This window comes from Bos javanicus, chromosome 28 (assembly GCF_032452875.1).
Source record: "Bos javanicus breed banteng chromosome 28, ARS-OSU_banteng_1.0, whole genome shotgun sequence".
In the NCBI taxonomy this organism is placed as follows: domain Eukaryota; kingdom Metazoa; phylum Chordata; class Mammalia; order Artiodactyla; family Bovidae; genus Bos; species Bos javanicus.
The window spans coordinates 20429943-20451191 of record NC_083895.1 but is presented as its reverse complement, the minus strand read 5'-3'; the positions used below and the strand labels follow the sequence as shown (position 1 = coordinate 20451191).

The following is a 21249-nucleotide window of genomic DNA, read 5'->3' as shown; positions in this document are numbered from 1 at the left end:
TGCTTGGTACTCATTCTGGGGAACAGTCCAGTGGGTGATGATTTGAGTGACTAATTGATACAAGGAGACTTGAATCCATGTTGCTGCCCTTATTGGAGACTCCAGGGTAGCTTCTCATTGGGCTTCTTTTCCACCTTCCTGTGGCCCCCAAATCAGCCTACTCATGATTCTTTCCTGGTTAACACTACCTGAGCCTTTCCTTTGGGGTTCTTCCCTCCACTTGGTCCAGTGTTACATGGAAGCAGTGTTTCCAGCTCCACTGATGACCCTGAGAAAAAAGGCTCTGAAACCTCCCATTTCTTCTCATTGCAGATTATTCCCAGGAAATGTTGTTGTTCAGTCGCTCATTCGTGTCTGACTCTTTGCAACTCCATGGACTGCAGCACACCAGACTTCCTCCTTCACTATAGTATGGTGTTAATAAAAACGATCCTAAAAGATCATGCTGTGAAAGTGCTGCACTCAATATGCCAGCAAATTTGGAAAACTCAGCAGTGGTTTCAGGCCTGAAAAAGGTCAGTTTTCATTCCAATCCCAAAGAAAGGCAATGCCAAAGTAAATTCAAACTACTGCACAATTGTACTCATCTCACATGCTAGTAAAGTAATGCTGAAAATTCTCCAAGTGAGGCTTCAACAGTACATGAACCGAGAACTTCCAGATGTTCAAGATGGATTTAGAAAAAGCAGAAGAACCAGAGATCAAATTGCCAACATCCACTGGATCATAGAAAAACCAAGAGAATTCCAGAAAAACATCTGCTTCTGCTTTATGGACTACATCAAAGCCTTTGTGTGGATCACAAAATACTGTGGAAAATTCTTAAAGGGATGGGAACACCAGACCACCTTGCCTACCTCCTGAGAAATCTGTTTGCAGGTCAAGAAACAAACAGTTAGAACCAGACATGGAACAATGGACTGGTTCCAAATTGGGAAAGGAGTACATCAAGGCTGTATATTGTCACCTTGCTAATTTAACTTCTATGCAGAGTACATCATGTGAAATGCTGGGCTGCATGACTGCATGAAGCACAAGTTGGAATCAAGATTGCTGGGAGAAATATCAGTAACCTCAGATATGCAGATGACACCACCCTTATGGCAGAAAGCAAAAAGGAACTTAAGAGCCTCTTGATGAAAGTGAAAGAGGAGAGTGAAAAAACTGGCTTAAAACTTAATATTCAAAAAACAAATGTCATGGCATCTGGTCCCATCACTTCATGGCAAATAGATGGGGAAACAATGGAAACAGTGACAGACTTCATTTTGGGGGGCTCCAAAATCACTGCAGATGGTGACTACAGCCATGAAATTAAGAGATGCTTCCTCCTTGGAAGAAAAGCTATGACCAACCTAGACAGCATATTAAAAAGCAGAGACATTACTTTGCCAACAAAGGTCTATCTAGCCAAAAATATGGTTTTTCCAGTAGTCATGTATGGATATGAGAGTTGGGACTGTGAAGAAAGCTGAGCGCCAAAGAATTGATGCTTTTGAACTGTGGTGTTGGAGAAGACTCTTGAGAGTCCGTTGAACTGCAAGGAGATCAAACCAGTCAATCCTAAAGGAAATCAGTCCTGAATATTCATCGGAAGGACTAATGCTGAAACTGAAACTCCAATACTTTGGCCACCTGATGCGAAGAACTGAGTCACTGGAAAAGACCCTGATGCTGGGAAAGATTGAAGGCAGGAGGATAAGAAGGCGACAGAGGATGAGATGATTGGATGGCATCACTGACTTGATGGTTTGAGCAAGCTCTGGGAGCTGGCGAAGGACAGGGAAGCCTAGCATGCTGCAGTCTATGGGGTCGCAAAAGGTCAGACACGACTGAGAAACTGAACTGAATAAAAACGATGAGAGAATGAAGCTGAATCCAACTTAGCTCTTATACTCATGGTTAGAGACTATAGTTCCTAAATTCTCACATTTGCTCCTAATTCTTTGGCCTGAACTTGACTCCTCCGTTTTTATTCCGGACGACCCATTCAATCAGAGATAAAAGTAGACCCTGAATGGCACAATTGTCACCAGCAAACGATTTGCACTTTGGGGAATCCCCAAATCAGGGAAATCTATGTAAGTGAAAACTAATTATTCTACAAAAGAATTCTTCTTCTCTCTCCAGACTAAAAACAATCTTTAGAGTCCTGGGTTTATTTTGAACATGCCCCCATCTGACTTCTTTCTTCCCCTCTACTCAGTTCCCCTCCAAAAAAATAAAAGGAATAAGAAAAGTAGGTAACCTCTCCAGATCCGAGAGAAGACAGCACCAAAGGTACATCAAACTGGCATACTTGGAAATTCACATCCAGCTCTGTACCTTATATAGCTTTATTTAAAAGCTGTATTATCAATCCAGGGAGGAAATCTGTAAAAGATGTTAGCATATCCTGATCCTCATCATTCCCCAACAGCCTTTTCCTTTATAAAGTCTCTGCTCTGCTCTCAATATTAAGTTTCTACTGAGAAAAGCTAAAGATTTTCTTTTCCTTTTCTCTCTCCCTGTTCCTTTGGCTTGCACCAACACAGCTCTAAGCCTGCACTCTGGGGCATTACGTTTACAAAGGACCTTTGTCTCAGTCTGAGCAGTCAGAAATGGGGCCCTCTGATAGGCTTGCTTGTTATTGATCGAAAGCCCCAGACACTCAGGTGGCCAAATGTCTTTACCTGGTTTTTTCATCGCCAACAATCAGTGATACATAGGATGCAAATATTCAGCAGTAACTAATAATAAAAGTCCACACTTCTTTCTCTGTCTTTACCCCCACTTCTTAATGGCATTCACTTTTATCTCAGAGAAGTACCCAGAGTTTTAGGCACCAAACTACTGTCGGGGCTCAGGCCTTACCTAGGGGCATTTCTCTGGCTCTGGTGTGTCATCCTGTGTTTCCCTTACCTGCACATGGAAATTTGAGGGAATTAGGACGTAGTGTTCTCATCTGTCCCAGTTTGACAAGCATTTTTTTTTGCTTGTTTTGTGGCTCTGTAGCAGAGTGAATGAAGGAAGTAGGGCAAAGGGTCCCAGCAGAACAGTCAGTCTGCCAGAGGCCTGCACCCTGCAAGAGGGAGTGAATGTATAAGGGACGGGGGTAGCGGAAGAGGTGAGATTTTTCTGGCTAGTTAGGCAGACTCTTCTATCTTTCTTATCTATTCTGAGGCTGGTTGTTCTGGCAGCACCTGAGCAGAGCAGTGGGACCAGAGCAAAACAGTGGTCACTTTCAGGAATATCCTTATCTGTTTCTGGGTGTTGCATATCCAGTCACTGTGCAAGCCAGTGGAGGAGGTCTTGGGACAAAGCTTTAGGGACTGGAGTGAAATGCAGCCTGGGTGCTGGCCACCAACCTGCCATGAAGGGAGGGAACGAGAAAGAGGGACAGGGAATCTCCCCAGCAAAGATTCTTCCAAAATATGGATCCACAGGGCAATGAGTACCTCTCAGGTTTTCTTCCTGGACCATTCAACAGTTAGTAGGCCTTTTCAGGCTGGGCTGATACTTCTTCAGTGTGCGTGCTCTGAGATAATTTAATGAAGACAAGCTCGTCTGACCTCTGAGTCTGAGAAGAATTGTTCACATACAATAGTTCTTCAAAATAGTTCTTCAATGACATGTTTTCCTTGTCTTGGCTGTTTATCACCCAGCTTTTCTCTTTTGTTCACATGTAGAGAGCCCTTCTGGGCTTCCCTGGTAGCTCAGCTGGTAAAGAATCCACCTGCAGTGCAGGAGACCTGGGTTCAATCCCTGGGTTGGGAAGATCCCCTGGAGAAGCAAACGCCCACCCTCTCCAGTATTCTGGCCAGGAGAATTCCATGGACAGAGGAGCCTGGCAGGCTACAGTCCATAAAGTTGCAGAGTCGGACATGACTGAGCAACTTTCGCTTCACAGAGCTCTTCTACATGGGGCCCGTAAGACACTGGTTTTGCATAACCTTTAGTAATTGTGGTCTCTTGGGAGCATTCTGAATGAGCTAAAATATATAAGTCAATGAGTCTGGTTTCTGTGACATAATGAGGAATAAATTAAATTCTAGCTACTCATTATTGTCACTACTGTTTATGTGCTAACTATATGCCAACATCCACTGGATCATAGAAAAAGCAAGAGAGTTCCAGAAAAACATCTATTTCTGCTTTATTGACTATGCCAAAGCCTTTGACTATGTGGATCACAATAAACTGTGGAAAATTCTAAAAGAGATGGGAATACCAGACCACCTGATCTGCCTCTTGAGAAATTTGTATGCAAGTCAGGAAGCAACAGTTAGAACTGGACATGGAACAACAGACTGGTTCCAAATAGGAAAAGGAGTATGTCAAGGCTGTATATTGTCACCCTGTTTATTTAACTTATATGCAGAGTACATCATGAGAAATGCTGGGCTGGAAGAAACACAAACTGGAATCAAGATTGCCGGGAGAAATATCAATAACCTCAGATATGCAGATGACACCACCCTTATGGCAGAAAGTGAAGAGGAACTCAAAAGCCTCTTGATGAAAGTGAAAGTGGAGAGTGAAAAAGTTGGCTTACAGCTCAACATTCAGAAAACGAAGATCATGGCATCCGGTCCCACCACTTCATGGGAAATAGATGGGGAAACAGTGGAAACAGTGTCAGACTTTATTTTTCTGGGCTCCAAAATCACTACAGATGGTGACTGCAGCCATGAAATGAAAAGACGCTTACTCCTTGGAAGGAAAGTTATGACCAACCTAGATAGCATATTCAAAAGCAGAGACATTACTTTGCCAACAAAGATTCGTCTAGTCAAGGCTATGGTTTTTCCTGTGGTCATGTATGGATGTGAGAGTTGGACTGTGAAGAAGGCTGAGTGCTGAAGAATTGATGCTTTTGAACTGTGGTGTTGGAGAAGACTCTTGAGAGTCCCTTGGACTGCAAGGAGATCCAACCAGTCCATTCTGAAGGAGATCAGCCCTGGGATTTCTTTGGAAGGAATGATGGTAAAGCTGAAACTCCAATACTTTGGCCACCTCATGCGAAGAGTTGACTCATTGCAAAAGACTCTGAAGCTGGGAGGGAAGGGGATGACAGAGGATGAGATGGCTGGATGGCATCATTGACTCGATGGACGTGAGTCTGAATGAACTCCGGGAGTTGGTGCTGGACAGGGAGGCCTGGCGTGCTGCGATTCATGGGGTCGCAAAGAGTCGGACATGACTGAGCAACTGATCTGATCTGATCTGATATGCTTTTTGGGTGAAGGGACAGACAGCCAGCTAGATGGAGGGGAATCACCGTCCTCTGCAGGCAGATACTGAAATAAATTATAAAAGTATTTCCCCAACAATCTGGTCAACCAGGTCTCCAAACTGGAACTGGAAGTTGGGGATTTCCATATTTTTAATGTTTTTGTTCCAATATTCAGCTTTGTTTTGTTCCAATATTCACTGGGATACCTGAGGTTTACTTTAAGAACTGATACCTGAGTCTCCCTGACTCTCTGCTGATATATTATCACCAATAGCAATATTATTTCTAGAAATCCTTATCTTGATGGCTGATTTCTAACATAAATAGAGAAGAAAAAAATAAAAGAACCCAAACTTCCACACCACACAGTAGAGAAATAAACAAAAAGATGACTAGTCAAGCCAGCGGCGAGTGCTTTTGCATGCTCGATTACCTGCCTGAGCTGTTGGCCTGCTTCCTGGCTGCTTTTCTGTGCATTGCTTGACCTTTAGACTAAAACCATTAGAATACATACCCAGCATCACATAAATGGTTTTCAATGACTTGGGTGCTTAGGGAAAACTCATTGATGTGCAGCGTACAGTTACTTATGCATGGGAAAAGGCAGATTAAGAGTCCTTTTTGATATCAGCTTGCTAGGATTGCATTTTGTTATGGCCCCTCTATAGATTAGTGACCTCCCTATGGATTGCTGGCCTAAATGACATTAGAGCAGCTGGCATCTCCTTCTCTAGCTACCAGGTAAGGAAGTGTATCCATGGCTGAGAAGTTCTCTGCCCTGAGTTCAGTCCTGAACAAGCTGCCATGTCACTGGTTGGTGGAAAGAGCGGCATTATAGCCTTCTATACTTCTGTGCGTGTTTGGATTCATCTGTGTCTTTCACCAAAGTCCTAGTTTCATTTGATCTAGATACCAGAGTCGCATGCTTTAAGAGCTTAGAAGTCTCTTTCTCACCTTATCCTCTTCTACCATTCTCTCCCTGCTGCTGCTAAGTCGCTTCAGTCGTGTCCGACCCTGTGCGATCCCATAGACGGCAGCCCATCAGGCTGCTCCGTCCCTGGGATTCTCCAGGCAAGAACACTGCAGTGGGTTGCCATTTCCTTCTCCAATGCATGAAAGTGAAGAGTGAAAGTGAAGTCACTCAGTCGTGTCCGACTCTTAGCAACCCCATGGACTGCAGCCTACCAGGCTCCTCCGTCCATGGGATTTTCCAGGCAAGGGTACTGGAGTGGGGTGCCATTGCCTTCTCCAATTCTCTCCCTAGAAAGGGGAAAAAAAGACTATAAATGTGATATAGATTCTGACCCTAAATCATCAGAGAAAGGCTCCAAATGGATAAGAATGCCTGCCCCCACCCCCGTGAGTCAAGCACTGTGGTATTCACAAAGTGATTCATCCACTCACGTATATTTTAAACAAGTTCCCCTCATTTGTTTCATTTATGCCAAATATTGCTGCCACTGCTGCTGCTAAGTCGCTTCAGTCGTGTCCAACTCTGTGTGACCCCGTAGACAGCAGCCCACCAGGCTCCCGCATCCCTGGGATTCTCCAGGCAAGAACACTGGAGTGGGTTGCCATTTCCTTCTCCAATGCATGAAAGTGAAAAGTGAAAGTGAAGTCACTCAGTCATGTCCGACTCTTAGCGATCCCATGGACTGAAGCCTACCAGGCTCCTCCATCCATAGGATTTTCCAGGCAAGAGTACTGGAGTGGGGTTGCCATTGCCTTCTCTGATGCCAAATATTAGGAGGAAACAAATGAATCCAAGATATGTCTTTGCTCCCTGAGCAGACAGATCATTATAAGATATCACATAAAGAATATGAGAAAGATATAAAGAACACGACTCTGAAAAGCTGGAAAGATGAGGTTTGAACTGAGACCTGAAGCAAAGGGAAAGATGGAATGCATAGGAATGGAGAAGAAGGCCATTTGCCCTAAAAGAAATGTGTCTGTCAACATGGCTTTTGAGAATCACTTCCTACAAATCAGAGTTTCCTTTCCTCTCCCCCCCAGAGAGAGGGGACTCTGTGAACCTCAGAAAGTATTTACTGTATTTACCTTATACAGAACTGACTTTAGAGTCAGGTTACAACTCTTTTCTTTGGAAACCAATGTGTGTGATTATGCCAGACACATGGACATAGCAGGTAGTTCCCCTCTCATTTTCAGCATCAGCCATCCATGCAGCCAGAACATCCTGCCCATGCAAACCTATCTTCAGCCTAACTACAGATGAAAACAGGTATACATTATACATTTGCACAATGTACACACAAGATATATGTATATAACAGCTGTGTGCTGTGCTTAGTCACTCAGTTGTGTCCGACTCTTTGCCACCCCCATGGACTGTAGCCTGCCAGGCTCCTCTGTCCATGGGGATTCTCCAGGCAAGAATACTGGAGTGGGTTGCCATGCCCTCCTCCAGGGGATCTTCCCAACCCAGGGATTGAATCCAGGTCTACTGCATTGCAGGCAGATTCTTTACCGTCTGAGCCACCAGGGAAGCCCTATATATAACAGCTGACACAGACATAAAAGTCCGTAGATGTACTTGTGAATTTATCACATATTATATTTACACCGTATATCACATTGTGTATTATATGTTACTGTTTAGTGTGTATGTTTGTGTATATATACCCACACATATGTTGTTTGTCGTTGTTTAGTGTCATGTCCGACTCTTTTGCGACTCCATGGACTGTAGCCCACCAGGCTCTTCTGTCCATGGATAATCCAGGCAAAAATACTGGGGTGGGATGTCATTTCCTTCTCCAGGGGATCTTCCTGACCCAGGGATCAAATCCACATCTCCTGCACTGGCAGGTGGGTTCTTATCACTGAGCCACCAGCCACCAGGGAAGCCTATATATATGTGTGTGTGTGTGTGTATATATATATATATTCATATATACATACATATATGAAACCCATGTATATATATGAAGCCTATATATGTATGTGTATATATTATATAACCAGCAATTTTCTGTCCCTTTCCTGTTATAGCTATACCATATTTTCCTCCTCATACTTAGAGCCTTATTATTATTAGTGCTGATGATTCTTTATGTGCTCTATTTCCCTTTTTGGATCCATTTCCTTTTCCTGCCATGCTCTGTACCCTGGAGCCCCTTTGCTGATCAGCTTGCATTGGGTTCAGCAACAGGAGGCCTGCAGGGACCCTGGAGAGCTGGAGAGAGAGGTCTCAGGATGTATCTTTCCTGCTGCTTCATAACCTCTTTCCTCCACAACTACTGCTTCTGTCCTGGGTACCAGAAGCGCTGCTCCTTCTCCTCATCCCCTAAACCCTAGTCCCAGCAGAACTGCCTCCATTCTTTCTACTCCCTGGTAGTTTCAACATTTCTTGTTTATCCTTTCCCTTAACCGTGCCCTCAACTCTGTATATACTTCTGTCATGCAGGTCTCTTCTTGTGAATTATTGTGGGATGAACTCTGTTTCTTGTTTAAAAAATGTATGGCAATAAAATAAAATTTTAAAAAAATGTATGGCAAAAAGGACTGGGGAAGTCCAGCATGTCCAGATACCCTTCTCTTTTTCTATGTATATACTTACTGGGCAATCATGCTTCGAGAAGAGTTGAGTTGTCATTCAGAGTTTGACCCTACTTTCTTCTACTCTTCACTAGAATAAATTGCTTAAGAGATGCTGTATTATTGCAACTCAATACCTTGAAATCAAATTTCTAAGCCACACTTGGGACTTATGGAGGTTTTCCATGTCTTTACCACGGCAGCAACCCCAACACTAGTTTTACTATCATAAGACGATGAATAATAAAGTGGGTAAGAGAGCTCATACCTTCACTCCTGCAGTTTTCTATTCTACGGCACTGTTCTTGGCATAAGCAAAGCTAAGAAAGCCTTTTGTCCAACCTCATACCATTAGGTAAAGATGGATCCTACCCTGGGGGGACATCCTTTTGCCAACAGGCCAGGACACCTCTAGTGTTCCAAGTTGCATTGGCTCATTTGTTCCAGAACTTTGCTCTGCTAGATGCTAGGGCAATAATTATAGGAAATGGAGAAGGCTCATCTCTGAGACTCCATACTCACCTCCTGCTAGTCTCTGCCTTGCTCACTAGGTTCTGGCCACACTGTTCTTTCTGATCTCTTTCATGCCAGAAGACCTATCTCAGGTCTTCATGTAGTTACCTATTGGCTCTGCCTGAAAGACTTTTCCCCCCAGTCTTTGCTATGCAAACTCCTCCTATACTTCAAGTTTATAGGGATTGATGGGGGTCAATGAGACTAAGTCTGATTTGTTTTATGGTGCCTATTTTACTCCTTCATAGCAGAACTGCAATTAAAGTGTTTAAATGTTAAAATATTTCTTTAATATATATTTCCCCTATTAGACTGTGCGATTCATGAAACCAGTGTTTACCTCAGTTTCTCTAAAGCCTAGCCCAGGGCTTAGTATACAGTAGGTACATAACAAACTTAGTTGAACGTTGAAGTGAATTTATCCATTTGAGGAACTTATAATCATGACAAGTAGTCAAACCATGTGCAGAATGAATAAGTGAAGAAGTAAATGAACAAATTTATTACTGAGACACTTCAAATTTGGTGTAAAAACTCACATCACTGTCATGTTCAGGTTAAAAAGATTGTGATGATGTTTACAGAGGTCTTTGCACTTGTTCCCCTAAGTATTGGGATTCCCCTAAGTGTCTCAATGGTAAAAAATTTGCCTGCCAATGCAAGAGACGTTGGTTCAATCTCTGGGTCAGGAAGATCCCCTGGAGGAGGAAATGGCAACCCGCTCCAGTATCCTTGCCTGGAAAATTGCATAGACAGAGGAGCCTGGTGGGCTACAGTCTATGGGGTCACAAAGAGTTGGACACGACAGTAACCGAGCACACACACACGCACTCCTAAGTATTCTCATGGCTATCTGACCATACATCTGTTCAGAAAGCATAGTCTCAACTTTTATTCCTCTTTATATACCTGTTATAGAAAGACTCAGAAATTCTCTGATTGTTAAACTGAATTAACTAAATGATGTCTTAAGAAGCAATGTCCCCCACCTCCACTACCCTCTGGGGTTCTATGATTCAATCAGGAAAACTATATGTCTTAAATGAGCTTTGTTTTCCTCTAGATGTTCTGGCAGCTGGGGAAACTTGGAAAATAAAAAATAACACCTATCCATGAAGAATAATGGAAATGGAGGTTTGAGGTAAAGAAGAAGGAAGTCAATGAATGAAATCAGATCCACTAAACCTTTGAGGTACATGCCCTCCTGCTTGTTGTATCACCGTGACAACACAGCCATAACTTGCTTCCCTTGCCAACAAGGCCTGACAACTCTACCTTTCATGCTGGAAAACAGCAGCTGTAGCACAACCTGAGAACAACACCACTTCTGTATTGAGAGCCCAGTTCTTAGGAGCTCTAATCATTCCAAGATAGCATCTCCCCAATTCTCAGAATAGCCCTCGGAGGGAGGGAGGAGGCTTATATTGTTATAGGCTCTATTTTGCATACAGTAAAAACAAGCCAAATTGAGGCTAAATGATTTGTTCTTGGTCAGGTGTGAGTCAGAGACTGAACCACCAGGAAAATATTCCTAGACCATTGTTCCACGCTCTTGATATTGTCTTTGGGGTTTCAGAAGGCTATAGAAATTGCTTGATCCAGAAAGGTTTAAAATGGGGAGAATACATTGTATTCTGGGTTAGGTTCCATGTAACTGAGGCAGAAACAGAAATATGAATGTAGAACTCTACCGCTATTCTTATAACTGGTGGGGGGAAATTATAGGGGTGGGGACGGTGGAGGGGAGAATGCCAGGTGAGCTATTCTTACTTCCCCAAATAGAAATGTTGGCCAGTGACTCTGAGAGCCTGCATCTGACAAGTGTAAGGGGAGTTGCATATCTGTATTTGTTGTGTTCACATCCATCAGTAACTGTTACATCAGTCCTGCAAATGCAGGACCTGTGTAAGCCAGGCACTCTGTTAGTCACCTAGGCTATGGTGCTGAGTGATAAGGCATTGTCCCTGCCTTCATGGGGCTTCTACTCTAGTGAGATCAAACATATTAAACAGAGAAAGAAACTAATAACAATTGTCATGGGGGATCAGATGTTTTCTTTTAAGTAGACTGGACCCATGTATTAGAAAAGTTCCTGGCCTTTTTTATTCTCTCAGCAGGACATTCAAGACCCACCACAGGGACTTCCCTGGCAGTCCAGTGGTTAAGACTCTGTGGAACTTGGGTTGGATCCCTTCTCAGGGAATTAAGATCCCATATACCACGTGCAGCATGGCCAAAAGATTAAAAAACAAACAAAAAAGACCCATTGCAATATACCCTCAAAATACCTTTCCTCTCCAACAGTCCCATTACCTCCTTCCATAAACACACTGTACTCCAGCCCCACTCAACTCTGTGATCACCATTCCTGGCCTCCTCATATTTGTGTTTTTGTGGGTTTGCTGAAATGAGCTGAGAGACCCTTGGTTTCTCAGCTGCCAGACTGCAGACAGGAGGTAAGGGTATGGAAAGGGTGAAGTGTCAGGGACGAGAGGTAGGAGTCATGTTGAGGGAGAGTTCAGGCCATTGAAACGCCTGGCTGTGATCACAGGTGCTATAAGTGGAGAGAGTGGGAGAATGGCTATTATTACTGTGGTTAAAGCCTTTGTCTGACATTTCAGCTTGTGCAGCAGGAAGAGTACTAGGTTAGGAGACTGGGTGGCTGGGCTGTAGTCTTGCCTCCATCTTAGGTAAGTCACAGAAGTCTCTAACCTCAATTTTCTCTTTGGTCACTTAGGCAGGTAAGGTTCGGTGTTCTCTGACTGTATCTATCATTCTTCAATCTGATTTCACGTGTATAAAATGTATATGTATGTGTGTGTGCCTGTGTATGTGTGTATGAGCACTGGATGATAAGATAGGAGACAGTAGTTTTGAAAACTGGATCAGCCTTTGGGGAACTACTGGTTTCTTCCAGCTCTGCTTAAAACCAATACTGACAGTTTAGTCTGCTGGATTTTATTGCTAGATTTGCTTGACTGAAAATCTCTTTCTCAGTAACCCACACAATTTCACAAAATAGTCCCTAGACTTGGATGATCAGGATGATGGCAGTACCCATTAGGGCTTGGTTGTTAAGTCTGAATGTATGACCAAACTATTGGTGAAAGCATTTTGTATTCCTAGTCGATCCATATCAGATTACTTTTACTTTTTTTGTTAGGATGTTATCACTGTCTTTGGGCAAAATGCTAATCAAGAAGTATTTTCCTAAAAAAGAAAACAAAACAGTGCTAAGGTACAGTTCTATATTCATATTTTTGTTTTCTCATCAGTTATACGGAACTCTACCCAAAATAAAGTGTATACCCCTCCACTGTATACACTTTGGGATCAAGCAACTTTTATAGTCTTCCTAAACCCGAAGGACCCTTTTCTGCTCCTTCTTTCTGGACCCCCAATTCTACCTGGGAGGCAACGTCACAATAATGTCCATCCATCCCTAAGAGGCCTAAGTGTCTGTCCTCCAGGAATGTTCAAAGTGCCTGGCCTCCTGGAACTGGTACAGGGAGCTTCCCCAACATAAGACAGCACTGGCTTGGAGGTCACTTAATCAGACCTTGCTCTTACTCTTTGCTCATTTCTGGCCTAGAGAATCAATTTCCTGAGCTTTTCCAGTTTTCAGGCACACACAGACTGAGTCTTCAGTACTGATCCTAAGACATAAGACTATTTCACAACACTAGTGGCCTAACACAGTATGATTTCTAAACAAAAGAGACATGTTGCGCACTTGCCAAGACCAGATCCTCACAGCTAGTTGAGTAACAGTCTCTCGGAGTGACTCCTCTGAACAAATGCTTGGGGGTTTCAAATAATGGGAGGAGTTTTACACAAACTGTATTGTAGCCAAAGTTGACATGTTTTCAGGTATTTAAAATCTCTTTCCAAATGGAGGAGATCTTTCAAGTTTTTCTTTCCAACTGTCATTTATTTCTTTTAACGATTTAAAAAGCTATGTCCTCAGTAGATCTGAACCAGGCAGAAAAAGTCTATCAAAAATAACTGACTGTCCAGTAGATGATGAGATAGGGTTTAAGCTACAGAGGTTCCCAACTATGGAGCCCCAGAAACTAATTCATCCTTCTCCAGGCTCTGCCAGGGTCATTTCCAGAGCCAGGAAAGGAATGACTCAGAAATGCGCTGGTTTCGGTAGCACATGTCTTACCTTCAGGCCCAGAAATCTAAATCTCATCTCAAGAATGTTGTTCACTTTGCTTTGTTTTTGTAGGCAGGGAGGGTAGTTTTGGGGGGAATGGCACCTTTTATCCATCTGTTGGGCTGTACCCTGCAGGCCTGCAAGCCCTGTACTTGCCCAACTTTGAGACCAAAGAGCCCAGACAGCAACAGAGACATCAGTGGTTTAATGGCGAGGGGGATCTTACACGTCTGAAACAAGGTACGTGGAGCAACATCCTACTGTGTGCGACAGACAGTGGGCAGGTAATGGTTACCAAAATCTCGAGGAACCACTTTGGATAAACATTCCCAAAACATAATTATTCCTATAGAGTTTACTTAAAGGCTTTTATTTATTTAAAGTTTCATTTTATCAAGTTATTTTCGCTGCTGACAAATTTGCAACAGGTATAATAATGTCATATTTGGGCTCAAATAAGCCTAGGTACAATAGATATATTTTACACTGATGACTAAAGACATGTATTATATTAATCAAGCTAACAAGCTTAAGCTAGTTTCAATACCAGATATGGGTTTAATTCTAATATTTCGCAGATTACATGAACCTGAATTTCATTCTGGAGTTTCTTTTATATTTCTGAGAATTTATTTGAATGCTTAATTTTTTAAGCCAATTAAACAGAACTCATCCACAAACCAATTTTGGCAAAGTCATTTGGAAGGAGAGACACCTCACATTTATAAAATACACATGAACATATGTACATACATAGACACAGATCTCACAGTTTTCCTACTAAAGTTTAAAAAGGCTTTTTTCCCTTCACTCTCAGGAATCACAGGTGATTAAAGTTCCAGAAAGCCCAGATAGATCATTTATATCTCAAAGGCACAAGAAGAGAAATACCAATTCCTACTATTAATAGAAAGCTAGCTTCCTCTAACCACATGTGCAAAAACCAGTTTTAAAACATCGAGTCCCATCCTGGACACTTTCAGGAATTTCTTCAGTTTATAAACAGCCAATTCTGTTTAAATGAATAACAGTAATAGACAATCATATGTATCATTCATTTATATTCACATGCCTCACTTTCTGAGGAACATGAATCACCATTCAAGTTACTAGGACACCCTAAAGAGGGTTAAAACCAGGAAGAGAACACAGGATTTGGTCTCAGGTACTGAGACACTCAGACGCACACCCAAGATAAAATCCCAACCATTTCCAAAAGGCTCACTTTGATACAGTATCAGAAGCATTAGGAGGCATTGCTCTCTTATACGTCTTCTATGATTTGCCAATGAGGACTGATCACATCCTCTTCCTTGGCAGGCAGGTGGCTACTAACCAAGAGAGCAGGGAAAGAAGTCTGCCCTCGTAGATGGCCCCATATAAGTGCTGCTGGAGGGCTGGGTGGCTGGTCACAGAGGCCGTCTTTGATACATCTTGGCCAGTTAACATAACGTCTTCCCATGCCTGGGCACCTAACCTCCATCTCCACTGTTCGCTTGGTGTCTGTGGCCTTTCTTAATATAAAAGCAGGGGCCAGCCCAGAGCTGTGGCCACTGCCTTATGGTCTAACCTCTTTTTCCCACTGTAATGGTGGCCAGAATTCCCACCACAGCCTCAGGGCCATCTATGAGTTCTCCGTTCTCTCTCGCCAGCCCCCAACTCTTCAAGGACAGCCACCATGGGGCTCCACAGATTAATGGCAGCCACCCTGGGATTGCCCCTGTGACTTTTGGGATTATCCCCTGAAACTTTTGAGTCCCACATGCTAGTGGAGGCCGCACAACTTCCCACTCCCGTCCGTCCTTACCAGCTTCTCAGCACTCATGGGAGTTTCCTCAGCCTGCTCCCTGCAGGTCTGCAAGCTCTGGACTTGCTCAGCCTCTGGATTAAAGAAACAGCCCAGAGTTAGCGAAAGAGACATCAGTGGCTTAATGGGTGGGGGTAGCTTACCTGTCGGAAGCAAGGTCCTAAAGGGACAGCCCACAGTGAGTAGCCTGCGGGCGTGTCATGACGGGTGGGGCACGGCAGCCATCTTTGCTCCCAGTGGGAGGGGGCGGATACAAGTTAAATGGGGAACCAATCTCAGATTGACTCGGTGGTTACCAGGGAAACTAGCAGAGGGGCATGCCCCTCATCACCCCTTGGATTGTTACAGGTGGAGATGTTCTGCTCTACAGATTAGAACAATCAGTAGTTAGAGCTGGGGGAAAGTATGTCAGTTATTTGAGTAGGTGTAGGTGAAGCAGGCGCTGGTCAAGCAGGGGAGGTACAGAGAGCAAGAGAACTGGCACCTTGAGTGGCCTGACCTTATCTCAGCAAAGAGGGCTTTTTCTTCTGTGTTTGTCCCTCGGTCCCCTCCACTGGTTGCCTTGTATAGGAGCCAGGACACAGGAGCCAGGCTCCGTGGGACCTTCAGTGGCTCACCTTTAAATATAGATTTCTGCTCCTTGTGAACAGATCTGGAACGACATTTGCTTCAGATTCAAGCAAAAGCAAGACTGCTGGTTGATACAAAGTTTTGGATTATATGTGGTTGAAAACTTCTCCATCAATTCAGTTCAGTTCAGTTCAGTCGCTCAGTCTTGTCCGACTCCTTGAGACCCCATCAATTGCAGCAGGCCAGGCCTCCCTGTCCATCACCAACTCCCGGAGTTCACTCAGACTCACGTCCATTGAGTCAGTGATGCCATCCAGCCATCTCATCCTCTGTCGTCCCCTTCTCCTCCTGCCCCTAATCCCTCCCAGCATCCCAGAGTTTTTTCCAATGAGTCAACTCTTTGCATGAGGTGGCCAAAGTACTGGAGTTTCAGCTTTAGCATCATTCCCTCCAAAGAAATCCCAGGGCTGATCTCCTTCAGAATGGACTGGTTGGATCTCCATGCAGTCCAAGGGACTCTCAAGAGTCTTCTCCAACACCACAGTTCAAAAGCATCAATTCTTTGGCGCTCAGCTTTCTTCACAGTCCAACTCTCACATCCATACATGACCACTGGAAAAACCATAGCCTTGACTAGACGGATCTTTGTTGGCAAAGTAATATCTTTGCTTTTCAATATGCTATCTAGGTTGCTCATAACTTTTCTTCCAAGGAGTAAGCGTCTTTTAATTTCATGGCTGCAGTCACCATCTGCAGTGATTTTGGAGCCCCCAAAAATAAAGTCTGACACTGTTTCCATTGTTTCCCCATCTATTTCCCATAAAGTGATGGGACCAGATACCATGATCTTCGTTTTCTGAATGTTGAGTTTTAAGCCAATTTTTTCACACTCCTCTTTCACCTTCATCAAGAGGCTTTTTAGTTCCTCTTCACTTTCTGCCATAAAGGTGGTGTCATCTGCATATCTGAGGTTATTGATATTTCTCCCAGCAATCTTGATTCCAGCCTGTGCTTCTTCCAGCCCAGTGTTTCTCATGATGTACTCTGCATATAAGTTAAATAAGCAGGGTGACAAGATACATACCACCTCCAAACATTTATTATCATGTAGAGTTTTGAAGTCTGGGTGACTTTTCTTGCTGCCCAATAAAGAGCAGAGAGAAAAAATCTTGGCCAGCAGTAGCCAGCAGAAAGCATTTTGATTTTGGGTTCTTAATTGTTAAGAGTCTAATATGCCAAGGTTGACTTTTTATTAGCATGTCTCTAATCCTTTAGGAAAAAGTTTTGAAACAGTCTGCCCAAAGACTTTCCTATAGCAGTTTCTAGAGATGACTTGTGTTTGAATTTGGCCAATTAACATGACAATGTCCATGGCAGATTCTTTTCCAGGGGAAAAGAGTTTTTCTTTGAAGGGCAGTGTCTGAAGGTGTCGAGACCGAGAGGCATCTTCTCCTCTGGGACTGTTTGGATTGTATGTTCCTGAGCCAAAAAAACATTCTTTAGCATTGGCTGACAAAATGGGCTTCAGAACAGGAGTTTCTAAAGCTGTAGCAGAAAATTTAATTATTCAGGTCCTGTCAAAATCCATCTGCTTAATTCAACTGTTTCTGGGTAAGGTACTTTTTATTTTTTCCAGCAGTATTACTTGATGGCTCTCTGATAGGAATATGAAATTAGCTTTCTTTATAAGCAAGCTTTTCTTTTTATTTTTCTCAGCCTTGGGAGTATTTGTGTTAGATATCTTCCTAGAGTTTATTTGCTTTATAGATAATTTGATAGAGACACTTAAGTGACTTTTAGAGCTGAGAGGTAGATGGTGTCATTTAAGGAATTGCTGCCAGAGATTTCAATGTGATAATGACTTAGTGACTGACTAGTCCCCACAACTTATAAGTAAAGCCTTCTGTAATTTTATAGGGAGAAGAGCACCAGAAGTTTTTTGGGTTTGCACAAGACCCACATATGTGACATGTTCGTGAGCATGTCTGGGGTCTTGACCGTTTCAGGGTGCCTCATCTGAACAGTTGGAAACCCTGTACTAGACAATAGTTATATTTATGATAAGCATTCATAAATTTGCTTTTGGGGAGCAGGTGGGGGAAGGCTTTGAGGTGGTTGCTAAATCTATTAATAATGAATGTGCCAATATCTGGGCTTTTTCAGCTTAATTATCAGACAGAGAGCCTTATGAAAGCCACTGAGTTAGTGAAACTATTTGTTATTTTAGGGTGCGTGCCTGAATAATAAGCTTATAGGACAGAAATGGAGTTTTCAAAATCAGTGATGGCATGTGCGTTTTAAATAGAAATTAAGAAAAAGTTATACTGATGATTCTCAGTGAAAATATGTGTATAAGAAAACCTCAGTGAAAATATATATAAGAAAGTGGACTTGTTAGTAATAACAACCTTACATCTGTATGGAGTCTGCAGCCAAATGGACTTTCAAAAACCAACTCCTCTTTTCCAATTCAAATAAAGAACTCTACTAATTTCAGTAGGTCTTCAAATCAAGAATGTGTCATGGGGATTTTGGTTGTTTTTTTTATGTTTTAAAAAAGTATTTATTTTTTTGGCTGTACTGGGTCTTAGATGGGGCACGTGGGATCTTTAGTTGTGTGGGGGATCTAGTTACCTGACCAAGGATCGAACCCAGAAGCCTTGCACTGGGAGTTCAGAGTCTTAGCTACTGGTCTACTAGGGAAAGTCCCTATTGTGGCGATTTTGGAAAACAGCTCTCTGGGGCCTTGGAACTGGGGAGGAAAATAAAAATATTTTGCTGGGCTACTTCTGAATAATGAACATTCCTATGATAGAGTCAGAGGCTTGCTGATCTGGGCCTGGCCGAGGATCATTTTTAGTCAAGAGCACTACTTGCTTTTCCATTTTCCTAGCTTTTCAAATCCTGACTTGTATCAGTTCAACCCTGCAGGACCGACCCCTCGCATTCCACTTTTTCCTGCAGCCTGGAGGCCACGCCTACTTCGAAGGCTTGCAGGATGTAAGGCTGCTTCTTGTTACAAAGCTCTGACTCCTTCCTCACCAGACAGGGTTTGGGGCTTTTCCAGCTCTACTAGACACACCTTGGAGACTATTCTAGTTCTCCACCTACCTCCTCACTTTAAGTTTTCAGGTCCTTTAAGACAATAAGAAATAATCTGTTTTATTTTCTTCTGGGAACAACTCTGGTTGTACTTTGAGATTTTGGGCAACTGAATGAACCTTCCTGTGCCTAAATTCTGCTTCTCTGTTGTTCCAATCTCAAGGGCACACAGCCTCTTAGGGGTTGTTTCTGGATCTTCAGTGTGCATGTTAACAATTTATGGCGCGTTACTAAGAATTCATGCTCTTGGGTTCCCCTTGAATTCTATTAATATGATGGGGCCCAAGTACCTTCATGTTAAACAGCTTTCTTTGCTGATTTTAATGCTTATTATGGTCTGAGGACAAAGTCTGAGAATCATTAATGCTTTAGAATTTTAATGTGAAAAGAACTAAATGGGGTAATGAGCCCAAAGTTCCTTATTTTTCAAAGGAAGAAATTGAGCTTAAATGAGATGGTAAACCCACAGCTAACTGGTAACAAATCTGGGACTAGAAACTGGGTTCTCCTACCTTTTAGTTTATGAGGCTATGAGGCCTCACGTGAGACACGACAAGGTAGAAGTAAAATAGCTCAGGGTTTATGGGACTGAGCCATGTGGCTGCCTCAAACATGTAAATTTGAGGATGTTACTGAAATGCAGAAATATGAGGACTATAGATTCTTTCCTGAATTATCTGGCAAGGTCTTTGTGTAGGTTATCAAGTCTAAACTTGCATTCACTTCTTAAAATCCCCGGTGCCAAGTGGGCATCCATTTGGTTGAAGACTTGTTTGAAGATTTCTAGGGATAAATAGTCAATAAAGCAGAAAGAAAGTGAAGTCGCTCAGTCGCTTCTGACTCTTTGTGACCCCATGGACTGTAGCCTACCAGGCTCTTCCCTCCATGGGATTCTCCAGGCAAGAGTACTGGAGTGGGTTGCATTCCCTTCTCCAGGAAATTTTCCCCACCCAGGGATTGAACCCCGGTCTCCCACATTCCAGGCAGACGCTGTAACCTCTGAGCCACCAGGGAAGCCCCAATAAAGCAGAAATAGTTGTTTTTCTGGAACTCTCTTGCTTTTTCGATGATCCAGCGGATATTGGAAATTTGATCTCTGGTTCCTCTGCCTTTTCTAAAACTAGCTTGAACATCTGGAAGTTCACGGTTCACATACTGCTGAAGCCTGGCTTGGAGAATTTTGAGCATTACTTTACTAGCGTGTGAGATGAGTGTAATTGTGCGGTAGTTTGAGCATTCTTTGGCATTGCCTTTCTTTGGGATTGGAATGAAAACTGATCTTTTCCAGTCCTGTGGCCACTGCTGAGTCTTCCCAATTTGCTGGCATATTGAGTGCAGCACTTTCACAGCATCATCTTTCAGGATTTGGAATAGCTCAACTGGAATTCCATCACTTCCACTAGCTTTGTTCATAGTGATGCTTTCCAAGGCCCACTTGACTTCACATTCCAGGATGTCTGGCTCTAGGTCAGTGATCACACCATCGTGATTATCTGGGTCGTGAAGATCTTTTTTGTACAGTTCTGTGTATTCTTGCCACCTCTTCTTAATATCTTCTGCTTCTGTTAGGTCCATACCATTTCTGTCTTTTATTGAGCCCATCTTTGCATGAAATATTTCCTTGGTATCTCTAATTTTCTTGAAGAGATCTCTAGTCTTTCCCATTCTGTTGTTTTCCTCTGTTTCTATGCATTGATTGCTGAGGAAGGCTTTCTTATCTCTCCTTGCTATTCTTTGGAACTCTGCATTCAGATGCTTATATCTTTCCTTTTCTTCTTTGCTTTTCACTTCTCTTCTTTTCACAGCTATTTGTAAGGCCTCCCTAGACAGCCATTTTGCTTTTTTGCATTTCTTTTCCATGGGGATGGTCTTGATCCCTGTCTCCTGTACAATGTCACGAACCTCCATCCATAGTTCATCAGGCACTCTGTCTATCAAATCTAGTCCCTTAAATCTATTTCTCACTTCCACTGTATAATCATAAGGAATTTGATTTAAGTCCTACCTGAATGGTCTAGTGGTTTTCCCTACTTTCTTCAATTTAAGTCTGAATTTGGCAATAAGGGAAATAGATGGAGAAACAGTGGAAACAGTGTCAGACTTCATTTTTTTGGGCTCCAAAATCACTGCAGGTGGTGATTGCAGCCATGAAATTAAAAGACGCTTATTCCTTGGAAGAAAAGTTATGACCAACCTAGATAGCATATTCAAAAGCAGAGACATTACTTTGCCAACAAAGATCCGTCTAGTCAAGGCTATGGTTTTTCCTGTGGTCATGTATGGATGTGAGAGTTGGACTGTGAAGAAGGCTGAGCACCGAAG

The 21249-nt window shown here is 42.9% G+C and overlaps 1 protein-coding gene across 2 annotated transcripts in view; it reads right to left on the bottom strand.

The window, feature by feature from the left end:
- Positions 1–21249, bottom strand: part of NRBF2 (nuclear receptor binding factor 2) — a 280817-nt gene that overhangs the window by 253775 nt on the left and 5793 nt on the right. The window contains exons 1-2 of one of the 2 annotated variants that reach the window (XM_061405096.1): positions 15399–15504; positions 15256–15329 (exon numbers count right to left, since the gene is read on the bottom strand). In XM_061405096.1, coding sequence (XP_061261080.1) covers positions 15256–15273 — 18 coding nt within the window. In that variant the 5' untranslated portion in view covers positions 15274–15329; positions 15399–15504. Of the gene's footprint in view, positions 1–15255; positions 15330–15398; positions 15505–21249 lie in introns of those variants that run through there. The other variant, XM_061405095.1, reaches the window with a different exon arrangement.